Below are 15,135 nucleotides of genomic sequence, written 5' to 3'. Positions count from 1 at the left end.
GAAATAACAATAAGAGTTCTTGATGATATTTTTAAGAGGATGACACCACATAGTTTCAACGAAGGTTTATTTTGTGACAGACAAATATGTTGACTGTCCAGCAGAGGGCGCTAATACGATAAAGAAGTGAAACAATCTGAATCATTCTGATCTTGGACGCAAAAAAATGTAGTTTTCAAAGCACTTTAATTCACAAAAGAGTGTATACAACAAAGACTTCTTTAATAAGGACCCAAGGCATATCAAAAATGCTAATGAACACATTACAACACACTTTATGAAACATTAAACTAATGAAAATGATTTTCATAATGAGGCAGCACCTTTGGAAATCGAGGTTTGAGAAGGCCACTAAATCATAGGCATAATAACAGCTCACAATTTCAGTCGTTTTTCAGTTCCAGCAAATAACACATACAGTTTCCTTGCTGATCACATTAGTATTATAACTTCAGTCAATCACAGTATAACCACTGGAATAAATGTTTAACATAAGTGAGGTGTGATATTGAGATTCAGTCAGTTATGTTAAATTAGTTAGGATTCAAAGTTTAGAGATTTATATTAGAGTAAGCATAACAAATGCTTTTGAAATGTATCCCTCAAGGATCTTTTGTTCAGAAAATGGGGCATTAGCGTTGGTCTTTAGGCACAGAGTGTTCTTATCTCTTCCGGTGTAGACGCTTCATATATCAGTTTCCTTTCTTCTGTCCTGAAAACTTGGGACTAAACGTAACAGGGAAGGATGAGGGAGAGAGAGAAATACGATTAATTTCTTAGCTGAAGCAAAAAACAAGAAGCACGACATAATATAATTTTGGGCAATATAATTCTTGACTATACAGTCTACACACATGGAGCCGCTCACAGAATGTAAGTGTGTGAGTGTTATACAGAAAGGAATTAGATATATTTTGAGAAGTGTGCATTCGCACTGTTAAGCGAGATTAAAATGAAGGATTTCTTCAAATTGTTAGTGTTCTCAGCCAGGCATTGTGCAAAACCAGTTCTAACAACCTGTTGTGGTTGATGTCAGCATGTGCCCCAAAAAAGCCTTTTACTTGTTTGAATGTCTGTACGGAACACAACATTTGACTGAATGTGTTTAACAAGCTAAACCGGATTTTAAAGTGAGAACAACCAATCAAACAAGTTTAACGCTCAATAAAGTAAGAGAATGACCTGTCTTGGACAAATATTTAATTGAAAAAACTTTGAAGTAACTTTACATTTGTAGCTTGTCATCTACTTTTACTTGTTTGCCCTTATGTTTGCTCTGCAAAAATGTGTTCACTTTCTGCTTTAATACTTAGTTCACTCAAAAATGAAAATTCTTTCATCATTTATTCACCCAACTTGTATGACTTTCTTTGTTCTGAGGAGCACAAAAGAAGATATTTAGAAAAACATTTTCATTTTGGGGTGAACATTTCCCTTTAAGAATGTGACTTATAAATATCGCTCCAATAGGTAGATGCTTTGGGTAAAAGCGTCTACCAAATGTGTAAATGTAAAAAAAGAGACAAATGTGAATAACCTTTAGGGGCCACAGGCTTTATTGTTTTATGCAAAAAACTATTAAAAAAGAATCTTTTGACTTTGTGACCTTCACTTTTTTATTAGCTTTCTTATTTATTTGTATTATCATTTGTGTAATTGTTCGATACAGACACACACATACAAGATTCACTTCATACCAAAAAACAGAAACTCTATTCTTTATCCCATGTTTATTATTATCTTCAAGAATGAGGCCACTATAAGAAATCAGCCAGATGTGCTGTATTTTTCAGACTATTTACAATATATATCATATTGTCGAAGAGTTTAACAGAGGCTGTACTTCATGATTTTTCAGCTGTCTATTACTACAATTATAGTATGACATGTTGACAGTTGTCATAGAACATAAAATTTAACAAATCTCATGTGCAATGTGCAATGTTCTATATTTCCACATGCAAACACCTTCAACCAGAGTTATAAAAATCGCTCTATTCACCAATGAAGAAAAAACAAAGACAATATTTTCAGTTTAAATGGTAAAGCTGGATTATCCAGAATGCACTTGTTTCCCATATTTTTAACCCTAGGTATTCACGGTGATGAATTAGGTCTTTTCTGGGCCATGTTCTGACATACAACCACATGCTCATTCATAATCATCATAAAAATCTCCCATTAACAAACATGAAAGATTTACATAATGGTCAGCATTGCACACAGGCGTTTTGTGTCAGAATATGGCTTATAGTAGATTCTCTCATCCCCAAACACACAGACACACATACTCATATATATCTGTATAACATACATCACACACAATCACTTTAGCTGCCTGAGGCCCTTGGCTCATACATTTCAGACAATGACTTGAAAGAACATATAATGATGATGTTTAAATGATGTTATAGACAATCAACTTGGAAGCCCCTTTCAAAGCTGCAAGGATTCAGGGACTAACAATGCTACAAATTGGAATTAAATCCACATACACATTCTGTAAAAGAGGATTATTGTAATGTTAAAAAATGATGGATGAAATTATAATACACTGAGCTGATTGGATAATGAAAAAGTGCCACTTTTGAGGTCAGCATTAAAAAGTTTGAAACAAAGTCTAAAATAGCCATTTTATCCAATAGTCTATGCAGCCTATGTGACATCATCCAAAAAGTTATTTGCTTAGGAATAACAAAAGTAATATGTATCCAAAATCTTTTAAGGTTAATTCTGAGCTTATGTTGATTTATAAAAATAATTTAGTGCCAATGACAAGCAGTTTTGATGGCCTCTGTAAACAAGCAAAAAGTCCTAATGGAATTACTTCCACTGCGTTTCTTCGTCCAAAATATTGAAGAAACCAACCAACATCATCCCTAAGCAGCGCTTAACAAAATCCTTTAAAAAAGATATCTAAGATGCATTCGATCCCTTTAAGAGCAATAAAAGTACACTATACAGTTCACCAACCCATAACGTGTGTTCCATCACCTTCCCATCTCCACACACAGAAAGCGCTCCAAAATAAATAAATGTTTGATACCAGTATGCGCTCCCAAAGTGTGTGGGGATTTACCAAGAACAATTTTGGCATATTTCATATTTGAACAAAATGATTTGTACAATACATAACATCAGACAGAACAACAAACCTTGATTCATTTTTGCATCATAAAAGGAAGATATATATTGATATTATATACAGTGTAAGATCTATATTAATATTGGCAACTTCCATTCAGTCCAAGGTGATAAAAAAAGGCACGGCGTAACTGGTCCCCCTTAGATAAATTGACAGGCATACAGATACAGTATGCAAGAGGGAGAGAAACAGCCCAAACAGTACCATTAGGTTAGAAAATGACCAGTTTGGACAGTTCAGAAACAGAATACTCTGCATGTTAAAACCGTCAGAGATAAAGGTGATAAAGCAAGGATTTCAAACTTAACGGCACACAGATATCAAACTCGTTCTGGTGTAAGCCTATAGATATTTGACTTATAGATTCATAAACTGCATTATTATGGTGTCGCAGGATATAAGTTTAGTGTTTATTTTTGACAGTTTGGGAAAGAGATAAATGTTTGAGATAGACTGATATAGTTTTAAGTATTCTACTGTTTGTATAACATCCCAACATCACATAATATGACACTGAAAGCAAACATGCAACACAGTGCTGCGAAAAGCCAAGAATGAATTTGTTATACTACGCAAAATGATACCTCATTAGGTATTGCCGTTTTTTCCTTCCTTCATATTCTATAAGTGTAAACGAGGAGGACAGCTACATCGATTTACAGCTTTTCGTTTCTTATTTCTTTCTGTTGTGCAGAAGAAAACAGTTTTGGCAAAGGGCTTCTTCTACCAGTGGATAAATCTTACAAAACCTGAAAAGAATTCCCCAGAAATGAAAAGAGATAAAAATAGATTTCTATTAGAACTGATAAACATTTAAAGTATTATACCACAGCAATGTAAATCATTTTTAAATACAAATTTAAATAATTTATATTTTAAATAAAGAAACCTCTTTGTAGGAAAAAACCTTTTTTCGTTGCGAGTTGTAACAATTAAATTATATGATAATATAATTAAAAAATCTTAATGATTCAGACACATTTGCCCTAAACATGATTTTTTAGGTGTTGTAAGATTCATTCAGCTTTTAAATCAATCCAAACAGCCCTACAATATCAACCAATTCTTCTGCTCAGTATGCTAATGTTCCTGTTAAATTCATCCTAAAAACCCTGTCGTACCAAAGTTGTTTAACGTGAAAATGCTTTTTAAAGGGATAGTTCACCCGCAAAAAAACTTCTGTCATCATTTACAACCATTCGATTTGTTCCAAATCTGTATAAATTTCTTTGTTCTGATGAACACAGAGAAAGATATTTGGAGGAATGTTTGTAACCAAACAGTTCTTAGACTCCATTGACTGCCATAGTAGGAAAATTTAGTTTATAATTTTTTATGTTCTGTAGAACACAAATAAGATATTGTGAAGAATGTAGGACAGCAAATAGTTCTGTGGCACTTTTGACCACAATTGTCATTTTTCCTACTTTGGTAGTCAACGGTGTTCAATAACTGTTTGGTTACAAGCATTCTTCCAAATACCCTTCTCTGTGTTCAGCCAAACAAATACATTTATATAAGGATTGGAACGACTGGATAGTAATTCACAAAAAAAGAAATTGGGGGGATGAACTGTCCCTTTAAGGCAAAGAAGGAAATGAGATGAAGGACAGAAATGCTTAATGGATTTGCAGAATGTCACAGTTTTTGGTATCAAAAATATATATATATCAATACATTGCAGCCTAAATCTACATCTTTCTGGTTTGTGCTTTCAAAAACTTTAACTCGACTAAAATTAGGGCGTAGCAGCCGCGTTCATGAATGATCTAATCTGTGAACGCTTGAGGAACTGAATGGTTTATTGTGTATTTAACTGGGTTTTAAGTATTCTACTGTTTGTATAACATCCCAACATCACAAAATATGAGACTGAACTCAGCAAACATGCAACACAGTGCTGCGAAAAGCCAAGAATGAATCTAGACATCTCTGTTATACTACGCAAAATGATACCTCATTTGGTATTGCCATTTTTTCCTTCCTTCATATTCTATAACTGTAAACCAGGTGGACATCTACATCGATTTTCAGCATTTTTCTTATTTCTTTCTGTTCAGCAGAAGAAAACAGTTTTAGCAAAGGGTCCTCCGAAGCACCACAGCCACCAGACAATTCAGCTCTATGAGACAACAGCATCAAAACCAAGAACCCGCAACCAACAGCAGCAGACAGAAATGGGAAACAGAAGCGGAGATAAAGGAAAATAGAAGTGGAGAGTGTTAGGACTGCCAGGATCAGAGATAAAGAGCAATTAATGGGAGATGCAGAAGAGGACACAAACATGCCGGTAGGTGGCTCGTTTTATTTCACTTCACCAGCACTGACTTTGGGAGAAAAGCTTCCAGTTCCGAGACGCCTCCTTTTCTGTGTTCTGATGAAGTCGTGCTAATGCTGGAAACGACGGTGTTCGGTTTGGGGAGACTGTACATGTAGACGGCTCCAATGACCAATCCCGCACCCAGCGTAAACACCAAGTCCACATGGAAACCGAAGAGGTAGACGGACGTGATAGTGGACACAATGATGGAAAATGAGGTGGCAAAGCCTTTGAGAATATTGTCCGCGTATTTTACAACTACGGCCACCAGGAGCCCGCCGAAGGCCTGGTTAAAAATAACGCCCCACACAAGAGACGTGTAGCCGAACAGGAAACCTTTCTCAGCGATTGCAGTTCCGTTGCTCCACCACAGGCCCAAAAGACCCAAAAGAATTCCGAAGATCCCGAGCTGCACGTTCCTTATCCATACCGAGGCAGAGCTGCCCTTCAGGATCTTCTCGAAGTAAACACCGGCAAATCCTGAAGATAAGCAGGAGATGATCACTGAAACCAGGCCTATGACGTAGTTCTGGTTGGGGCTGTTCAATGTCTCCTTCTGTTTTCCACTCTCCTGGTCCACCTGGACGATGGCCACTCCGGCGAAAAGCAACACCAGAGAGATCCACTGGATCTTAGACAGGCTCTTCCGCAGCATGAGCACAGAAAACAATGCCGTGGTCAAGATCTTCAGCTGATATGTTACCTACAGAAAAAGGGAGAAACGTACGATGGAAAACAAACACCTAACAAACTGATAAGGCATTTTGAAAGTAATCTTGGTTTGTTACATCACAACTACAATCTCATTATCATGACCTCTCTAAAGGAACAGGCCGACGCTAACATTAACATGTAATGTGACATGCAATTGACATGCAAAAAACAATTAAACTTACCAATACGATAAAGTAAAAAGAGACTCACCTGGAATGTAGCTGCTGGTAAATTGGAAATGGCCACATATTGCAAATTGTTCTGTAAAGTGTAGATGAGGGATGGAACTGCTAACTTCAGTGTGTCCAAATACTGGACGAATAAAGAGTTGTACAGCAACATTGCAAAGTTCTTCAAATTACCTGTACAGCAGGAAAACAAGAATAAACACCACAAACAAACAAACTATTGAAAGCAGGACAATACTGATTATTAAAGAATAAACCCAGTCATCTACACAGGGTGGTGCAGTGCTTTTCACATTTTTTCATAACCACTGTGAATTGATTCATCATTAATTTACAGTAAACAACAGAACAACATAATTGTGCTGAAAGGAACTTCAGTAACAACAGTTATCATGAGAATTCTTCAACAATGTGCTACTTTCATGTCTCTCGTATCACTCCATCAGAGTCATAACTTTCCATTTTATTATTAATAGACGGCCTGACATTGGAGTTATACTAAGCGATATGACTTTTCTTTTAATCATTAACCTTTTGATTGAGAAACTAAATACACAACACACCTTTCTGCTGTATGAGAATTATAACCAGACAGGTGAACACTTTGAGAACTTCCGCCATGACCACAGCCGACGTGGTAAAGAAATGATCTCCCGGCAATGTCCGCACGTAACGGATGCTGAGGATGAGCGATGCATTCTGAATCACCAGAATCGCCAAACTGATGTACTTCAACTTCCTGTTAACTGTGTGGGAGACAAGAGAAATTAATTTAACAAAATAAACATTTAATCATGTTTAAATACAGTCTACAGTAATGCACTTGCAATGGAGGTCAATAAGGGAAGACCAAATTGCGTTCAAATTGAAGAATAACTGGTAAATGACAATATGCCACAGTTGCTCCATTGAGCACCACACAAACATTTCTTTAATGTCACAAATATGTCCGTTAAATACTTATTTATGGTATAAAACCTGAAAAACTGCCAACTTTTCTGAGCTTTAGATGTCAGAATTACACTGGTATGAATGAAGCTAGTGAACATTTACGACACACCCACATATGCAGACAGCAGAAGTGTGTTGCCTCAAGACAGAGGCGACGCCCCTCTATACAAATGCTTCATTCATTTACCCCGTATACAAGGTATAAAATTACTTTCCTGGCAAACAAGCCAACCAGGACACGGGCAATTACATGTTTATGCAAATAAGGTTCATTTATCATTGCAGTTAAACCAGTGTTTAATCATTCTGAAATAACATTACAATATTGCTCCAAAGTAAGGCATGATAAGAGTTAGAAATAGCACAAAACTATTTTCAGGTAAATATCAGAGTCACTATGAATATCACCAAACCGTGGCAGATTTTACATACAGGTCAGCCTCAAGTGTGCAGACGAAGACAACAATAAAAACAACGTTATGAAAAGGAGTCGTGTTCTTTTTTTTGCAAGTCTTTTGTTCTGTAAGAATGCCATTAGGTTTGCACCCAAACTGTCAGCGGTCCCACCCAATCCACTTCCATTCTCTCCCTACCAAGCACGTGATGCATTTAGACAGCATTACACTATTGACTGAATTCACCTGTAATAACTGATAAATGAATGCTTCTGTGGGTAAGATACAGACAGGCGAAGTCTGTGAACAACCCTTTCTATACTCACTGAAACTGAAAGAGCTTTACATGCAACTTCTCCCAACAATGGGGAGTGTGTGTTCATTCAACCCGAAAAAAGTGTGGAAAAATAACTGTTCATGGTTGATCAGACATGCTGTCTCGGCACTTTGATGCTATGTTACTGATTTACTTGTATATATTTGCATGGTATTCTGTGGTACAAACTATTACAGGTTGGGTATTGTGGCAAATGTGTGATCTCGGTCTTTTTAACTTAGTTGCAACGATGTATATGTAACATTAAGTCATACAAAAGCACGTAACCATGGTACAGTAATGGTCCTCGGTGAATCCAAGCAATATTTTAGGCTAATGCATTAGGATGGTTACTATAGTTACCATAATACTGTTTCTATGAGGATCTTATTGCTACAGTCATTAGAATTACATGCGTTTAATCTGACATCCACGTCAACGTGACGCTAATAAAGCAACGAATGGCATTAACAGAGTAATGTGTGCATGTCTTACCCTCATTCTGTCTGTGAGATAATGTTTTATCTTCACTTCTGTCTGGACTTTCTCTACCTGCTGCCATCGTCGTCGAACATGGACCTGATTCTTTCCTCTCAAACCCGCACGGCTCTTCCTCTTCACGGTCGATCTATGATGATAACGGAGGTTAATTTTTACTTCCGCAACGCTGCTCCATCAAACGGCTCCCGGACACAGTAAAAAAGGTAGGAACGGTGTCCAAGGGAAAGTGTTGACGTCCCCAAAACACATTTCCCTGTTCGCGTCAGAAAAAGCGACCAATCACAAGCGCTGTTACTGTCTGTGAGAGCAGAGACCATTCATATAGGCTGTTAGCTTCAGTCAGTGCAGCAACCAATCACATCGCTTGTTTGCTTCTTCGTGATTTCCGTGCGTTCCAAAGGGGAAATATCGCCCTCCGTAGGGTGTTCGTGGAAGTTGACAGCATCACACAAAACGATCCAATAGGAACAAGTCTTTATTTTTTCCTAATTGGTTTGAAACATTAACATTGATTTGGATTTATTTCATGAAAATAGAGAAATCTTATCCTATGAAGACTTACAATTTTCATATTCCTATTAAATAATTTAAAAAGCTGTGAAAGCTATGGATTAATTCAGTTTATGGAGAGTCACCTTACATTTGGGAGTAATGAAAGAATATTTTCTGATCTGTCAGCAGATCTTATTAAAGTATTTTCTCCTTCAAGTAATAATAAAAACATAGATTATTTTTTCAATTCAAACGTAAAATCTCTCCCATTTTGTAATGCTCAGATCCCAGATATTTATTGGAAATCGGCATGGTTAGCTCCCTATAAATTCTGTATCTACAACAAAATCAAAGAAGTGCACTTTAAAAATCTGCACAAAATTTACCTATGTAATTTTTATCTATATGTATGGACATTAATAATAACTGCACTTTTCATAATGTGCAGGAGGAAAAATTGGATCATTTATTTTATAAATGTGATGTAACTAAAATGTTGGTCTGATGTTGGCTCCTTTTTATTTACCTCCAAAATTAGTTTATATGTTATCTCTTTAACAGTGTTCGGTAAGTTACTCTGAAAAGTAATTAATTACTAGTTACTACTTACATATTCAATAGTATAATTAGATAACTGTACAAATTACTCTCTCCAAAAACTATTTAGTTACTTATTACTAATTACTTTCTATATCCTATATCAACCTTGATTAGTAAAGTGATTAAAGGATAAACTGCATTTTATTAACTGATTAGAGTATTACAAATGTGATAATTATGCATTACAGCACGGATTTTAAAGTAAGACTTTAAAGTTTGATGTCAATTTTATCATTGCACACACATTTGTTACACAAAGTATTTAGTTTAATTACATCAAAAGTAAATGTACTTAAATTATGGAAAAAATGAGAGTAATCCCTTACTTTACTTTTCCAAGAGAAAAGTAATTAAATTACAGTAACTAGTACTTAGTGACTAGTTACACCCAACACTGCTCTTAAAGATACTGTTCATATAGGCATGTACAATGTTTTAATATGTGGTGAACTTTAATATTTGATATTCATAGAAACTTTTTTGCAAATTCTGTACTTAATATGTTTTTGATAGAAATGGAGACTTTACAAAATTCTCTGTTTCTTATAAACAACAAAAAGAATGATTGGCTGTAACAATATTTTTTTCAAATTAACATCCCGCTTTTTACCATACAATGTTTTTTACTAATGAAAACTTGATGCATAGTTTGTTTGCCAGGCTTTTGTACGTATTTGCGGTTTAAATATTATTAAATGCAATTCTCTACTTGTTCGTGTTGTAGAATCTATTCAAGCAACAAAAAACACAAGCAGATGAACCTGTGAATTCTCGAAATGTCCACAGTGAGCAGTGCACTAGGGGGCAGCATCACCACAGTCTATGACCATTACCCAGCTGATTCTTCATTGGCCTATCTATTTATATAAAGGAAAAGTGCCATTCATTTGAATTTGTTGGAAAACACATCTCTGGTTTTACCTTCAAATTAAATTTAACCTTTAAATGCACAATTTCCGGTCAAATGTGTGGTATAAATGTGTTATATTTTAGTTTATCTGTTAAAAGATGACTTGCTTTGAAAATAACAATATGTCTATGGTTTATATAGTCTGTATGGTTTGACTTTGGTTGCTCACCGGGGCCAAAAACATCTCAGCTTTAAGGAATTCTCACTTAGCTGCTCAACAGTGAAAACATAATTTTCCTGCCAAACTGCTTTCAAATGATGTGCGTCAAAAAAATATATATATATAAATATCTTGACTTGCATCTGACCAAAATGTCTGTTGGTAAACAAGACCAGCCCGTGTGACAGGTGCTTTATTAGTTTCAGGTAATCTGGGCGGGTTTGTTCTGTCTTTGCCGTAAAGCAGAACAAGGCATGACAGGCATGCGAACAAGGTACAAATATATTTTGTCTTGTCAAGAGATACTACGTGACTTAACTGGAGCACCCTGTTCAAATATTCCCATACAAATTCTTTCAGGAACTATTACTGATTAACAACTATGATCACTATTCATGCTTAGTGACCCTTTTTGCGCACTGAATGTGAAAGGCAAGACAGCTGATGTTTCTTTAAATATAGACTTCAGATCTATATTTTATTTATAATCTCTTAAATTAAACATCACGTGACAAGTGCCACATTACATCAATCAATACACAAGTATTTGACACAGAAATGCAACCCAAGCGAAACTGCAAGGATTTTTTCTCATAACAAAAACAAATGAAAAACGTCACAATATCAATCATATCCCAGGATTTTAATGGGTGCTTTAAACAATATGTTGGCAGAGGTCCAGTTCTAGTACATTTGAAACATGTTAAAACATTTTTAACTTCGAACAGATGTGAATTGACAAAAATCTCATTAACATGCCAACACATTTCAGATCCAAAGCACATTCCACAAAACACCTTGTAGCAAAGTTCAAGTGTTTATGCAAAAAAATGCTATTTGCAGTATGCATTTAAACAGAAAATAGATATTTTGCATAGGGAATGTTTACCTCAAACAAGGGAGTGTTACTTCATTCTTTGGTGTTAACAAAATCAAACAATTAGAAAACTACGTTTGACCCTTTTAGCAAACACAGATGCTGGGTTAGTGGTTAAAGACCTCGTGACATTAATCAACACCGACTCTCATCTTTCCAAGCGAAGATATAGATCTACAGATCTTTTCAAATAAAGTGTCCTGACAACATTTTTTTAAGTTACAGCCTTGACAACAAACAATACAGACTGAAACCAAAATTCAGCTGGCTGAAAGATTTCAGGAATCTAACTAGCGAAATGGTTCATTCGAAGTAAACAGGATCAACAGGAATGTTTATACTCCTTGCACTTCCTTTTGAGAGTGTGTGTCAATCAATGGGAACGGATCCACGTGAGGCTTAATTCTTGTTGTGCTCCATCAATTGACTGGAAACAAGATCCAAAGTCTTTTTATCATCCCTTAGAACGGGGAAAGTATATCACTGTACAATGAAAACCTGTAAAACCAGGTCTCATCATATGCTGATGGACTTAAGTTTGCTCATTTCTTAAGTCATTTAGAACTTAAAAACAAAACAGAGAAACAGTTTACTGCTTCTGAAATCTCATTAGAGTGCAAAAATAAATTAGTATACGGCTGTCAAAATAAATTACCAGGAATAAATATAAAAGATCCAGTCCCAGGGTTGCATGGTACTATGCAGGCCGAGGATGTTGAAAACAAAAGAACACTGCAGCAATCCAGGGCTAAATTTGGTGATTCTAGACGTAGCCTGTAGATCCCAGGTCCATATGAAACAAAACGAGGCTCGTTGAAGTTGGCCAAACAAAACAAATAAATTAGGAAATTTCCAGAAGGCAGTAACTAGAGTTCAAGAAGTCCAGTGTAAAATGAAACAGTGTATATGGAATTCCTTAAACAAGTCCAAAGTCCTTCTGAATCAAAGGCTTGGCTTAATATTGCTTTTCTCTTGCAAATCTACAATGTCTTCCGAATTCTCCATCATCCAAGGATGCTTCAAAATCTGCTCCAAAGTTGGCCGATCCTCTGCCCTGTATGCAAGGCACCAGCGAATCAGAGACTGGCATTCTGTTACACAAGAATATTCAGTTCTTTAGTACCAAATCTTATTCACAGCATCCCTTTGTCACTGCAAGAAGAGGTGATATTTGGGAACTCACCTTTGGAAATGCGTTTAGTAAAACTTGGAGTGGCCTGTATGATGTCTGCATCCCTCTCGAAGGGAATGTCTCCACACACCATGTCAAATAGAAGCACGCCCAGCGACCACACAGTGAGCGGACGGGCGTTGTAACGTTGGTGAATGATCCACTCAGGAGGGCTGTAAACTCTGGTTCCTAAAAAGAAAAATTGAGCATTAAATACAGGGAAAGCTTCCATTTTGCAGTTATCTCATTCTGCTACTTTGTTAGAGCTCCCTTACCTTCAAAATCAGTGTAAATTTTGTCCTTCAGTATAGCGCCGGATCCAAAGTCGATGATTTTGATGTCACCGGTACGAGTGTCAACTAGGATGTTCTCATCTTTGATGTCCCTGTGCACAATTCCCTTGGAGTGGCAGAACTGCAAGGCTTCAATAACCTGCTTAAGGAAGCTTAAAAAACAAAAACAGCGAGATTTTAATCGATATTCTACTTTAATAACGAAAAAGAACAGAAGTATAAAATAAGGATTTTGTTTTTCCTCACCTCTGTGCAACAGGCTCCTCCAGTTCTCCACGTTCTGTGATGAAGTCAAAAAGATCCTGGCAGGGTTGGGGTTTTTCAAACACAATAAGGTAACCTTGACCCTGCACCTCAAACCAGTCCAACATCCTGATGATACCCCGGTGACCGGGTACCAAGGTCCCTCCTCCAAGAGACAAGAGAAGAGCGATCTCAATCGGGACCATGTTTACTTCACCAGGCTGTGAGGAGCAGAAAAAATGACATATTTTAAATGTATATTTTCATTGTAGCCTTATTCTACATTAACAACAGAGAATAATTGTATAATGCTTCTGCAGAAAGGTTCGTCATTTGGTACTGCAGGTGTACAACAAGGGTTTGTTTTGACACCCTAAAAAGGGAACTTTTAATTTTTAATTCGCAGTGATGTTATGAAACCAAATATATCTTGCGTGTCAGATCTATTTCTATCAAGCTGGTTTTGACACGTATGGGAATATCCACCAAGTTTCCCTTTAGCGTTGTTTTGAAAAATCCGTAACGTCACCACTGCGTCACTTTCTGTATATGGACGGTGACTTCCGGAAAAATCAAAACAACCAGTAGAGGGCACAAGTCTTTCAAATCAACGTTCCCCGTGAACTTAATGTTGAATAAAATTCCCTCACTTTATACATACGGACAGAATATGACAAAGAAATATTCATTTAAAAAACAAAACTCACCAGTCTTGCCCATTGTTGAACTCTGTCACGGGATATTTGTTTAATAGCGACCTGAAGTAAATAAAAAGGTAATTATTTGGAGGAGGGCTTACAAGATAACACGTTTTGCATATGTTTATTTGAATGTTTCTATCTTTATTACCTGTTGGCCGTCTGAAATGCGCTGCCCGGAGAACACGGAGCCGAACCCGCCGCTCCCCAAAAGCGCTCCACACTTATACTGCTTCTCAAAGGGCTCTTTTGCTGAAAATGAACACAAAAGCACGATCAATACAATAGTTTTAAGAAAATAACACAATATTTAAGAACATATGTAATTTGAATCGATTGTGTCTGAACTATTCATTTAAAACTTGAACTATACCCAGGAGTTTAATACGTTTAAATTCAACTTGTTACACGTTATAATACACAATATATACAACCTATCGTACATCAAAATACACTGTTGTTGTTCAGCATTTTAAAAAACTCACCAGTTTTTGCTTTCGGGTCTTCCAGCTGATTCAAGCGCAGATCCACAATGCGTTTGTCCAACATGTTAAATAAAACGTAAACTCTCAAAATACAACGAAAGGATAATTTCAGCTAATACACTAAACCCCTCAGCAAAATGTGTCCATATCCATCTATTATTGTTCGTCGATATCTATTGTTTTATATTCCAAAGTATCAGTTTAAGTAACTAAGCGATCGCTTCTCTTACACCGACTGGATAAGACTGTCAACCTCGCGAGTTTGTTGATGTTGTAAGTGTACGCGTGTAAACACGCCCACTCAGACACCGCAGCCAATCGCGGGCGAGACGCTTGGGATGTTTTGAACTGGGAACCAATCAGAGAGGTGCTAAATGAATATTGATAAGCTGCGGTCAAAATTCTAAGAACTTTATTTTACCGCCTTCACAACGTCCAAGCGAGTGAGCGCGCGCGCGCTGACAGAGATACCGTTGAATTTTGCGCGTGCTTTAATTTTAAATTCCTTCATGCACAATAATATCTAATGTTATATTAGTGTAATATCAGTATTAATATACATATTTTAGCTCATGAAACTATTTTCGAGCAGTCTGAAAAGTTTTGATGACTCATGCGTTATTTTGCACGGCGCTTTTGGGACTGTCCCAGATCAGCGGTTAGCGTCATCTTATGT

The 15,135-nt window shown here is 36.5% G+C and overlaps 2 protein-coding genes across 2 annotated transcripts; both read right to left on the bottom strand.

Annotated features, from left to right (window-relative positions):
- Positions 1-21: 21 nt before the first annotated feature.
- slc35a2 (solute carrier family 35 member 2) lies at positions 22-8,804 on the bottom strand. Its single transcript, XM_056729524.1, has 5 exons — positions 8,525-8,804; positions 6,931-7,113; positions 6,390-6,541; positions 5,474-6,168; positions 22-726 (listed from the first exon to the last, which is right to left on the bottom strand). Exons 1-5 carry the CDS (start codon positions 8,589-8,591, stop codon positions 693-695), a joined length of 1,131 nt encoding a protein of 376 aa, XP_056585502.1. The 5' UTR covers positions 8,592-8,804; the 3' UTR covers positions 22-692.
- A 2,512-nt stretch (positions 8,805-11,316) lies between these two features.
- Positions 11,317-14,716, bottom strand: pim2 (Pim-2 proto-oncogene, serine/threonine kinase). The gene is made up of 7 exons (XM_056772950.1): positions 14,460-14,716; positions 14,126-14,226; positions 13,984-14,034; positions 13,280-13,497; positions 13,016-13,185; positions 12,753-12,929; positions 11,317-12,660 (listed from the first exon to the last, which is right to left on the bottom strand). The coding sequence occupies exons 1-7, from the start codon at positions 14,521-14,523 to the stop codon at positions 12,512-12,514; spliced, it is 930 nt and encodes a 309-aa protein (XP_056628928.1). The 5' UTR covers positions 14,524-14,716; the 3' UTR covers positions 11,317-12,511.
- Between the last annotated feature and the right edge of the window lie 419 nt (positions 14,717-15,135).

Source organism: Triplophysa dalaica, chromosome 18, assembly GCF_015846415.1.
Source record: "Triplophysa dalaica isolate WHDGS20190420 chromosome 18, ASM1584641v1, whole genome shotgun sequence".
Taxonomy (NCBI): Eukaryota; Metazoa; Chordata; class Actinopteri; order Cypriniformes; family Nemacheilidae; genus Triplophysa; species Triplophysa dalaica.
The sequence above is the reverse complement of the archived record's forward strand: the minus strand, read 5'-3'. Positions and strand labels throughout refer to the sequence as shown.

Excerpts from the sequence above, each read along its gene's own strand:
- slc35a2 (XM_056729524.1), bottom strand. The coding sequence starts at position 8,591 with ATGGCAGCAGGTAGAGAAAGTCCAGACAGAAGTGAAGATAAAACATTA. Across the intron at positions 7,114-8,524 it reads ATCTCACAGACAGAATGAGG|TTAACAGGAAGTTGAAGTAC; the intron begins GTAAGACATGCA and ends TCTCCCACACAG. Across the intron at positions 6,542-6,930 it reads AATTCTCATACAGCAGAAAG|GTAATTTGAAGAACTTTGCA; the intron begins GTGTGTTGTGTA and ends CCTGCTGTACAG.
- pim2 (XM_056772950.1), bottom strand. The coding sequence starts at position 14,523 with ATGTTGGACAAACGCATTGTGGATCTGCGCTTGAATCAGCTGGAAGAC. Across the intron at positions 13,498-13,983 it reads TTCAACAATGGGCAAGACTG|CCTGGTGAAGTAAACATGGT; the intron begins GTGAGTTTTGTT and ends TGCTCCTCACAG. Across the intron at positions 13,186-13,279 it reads GAGGAGCCTGTTGCACAGAG|CTTCCTTAAGCAGGTTATTG; the intron begins GTGAGGAAAAAC and ends TTGTTTTTTAAG.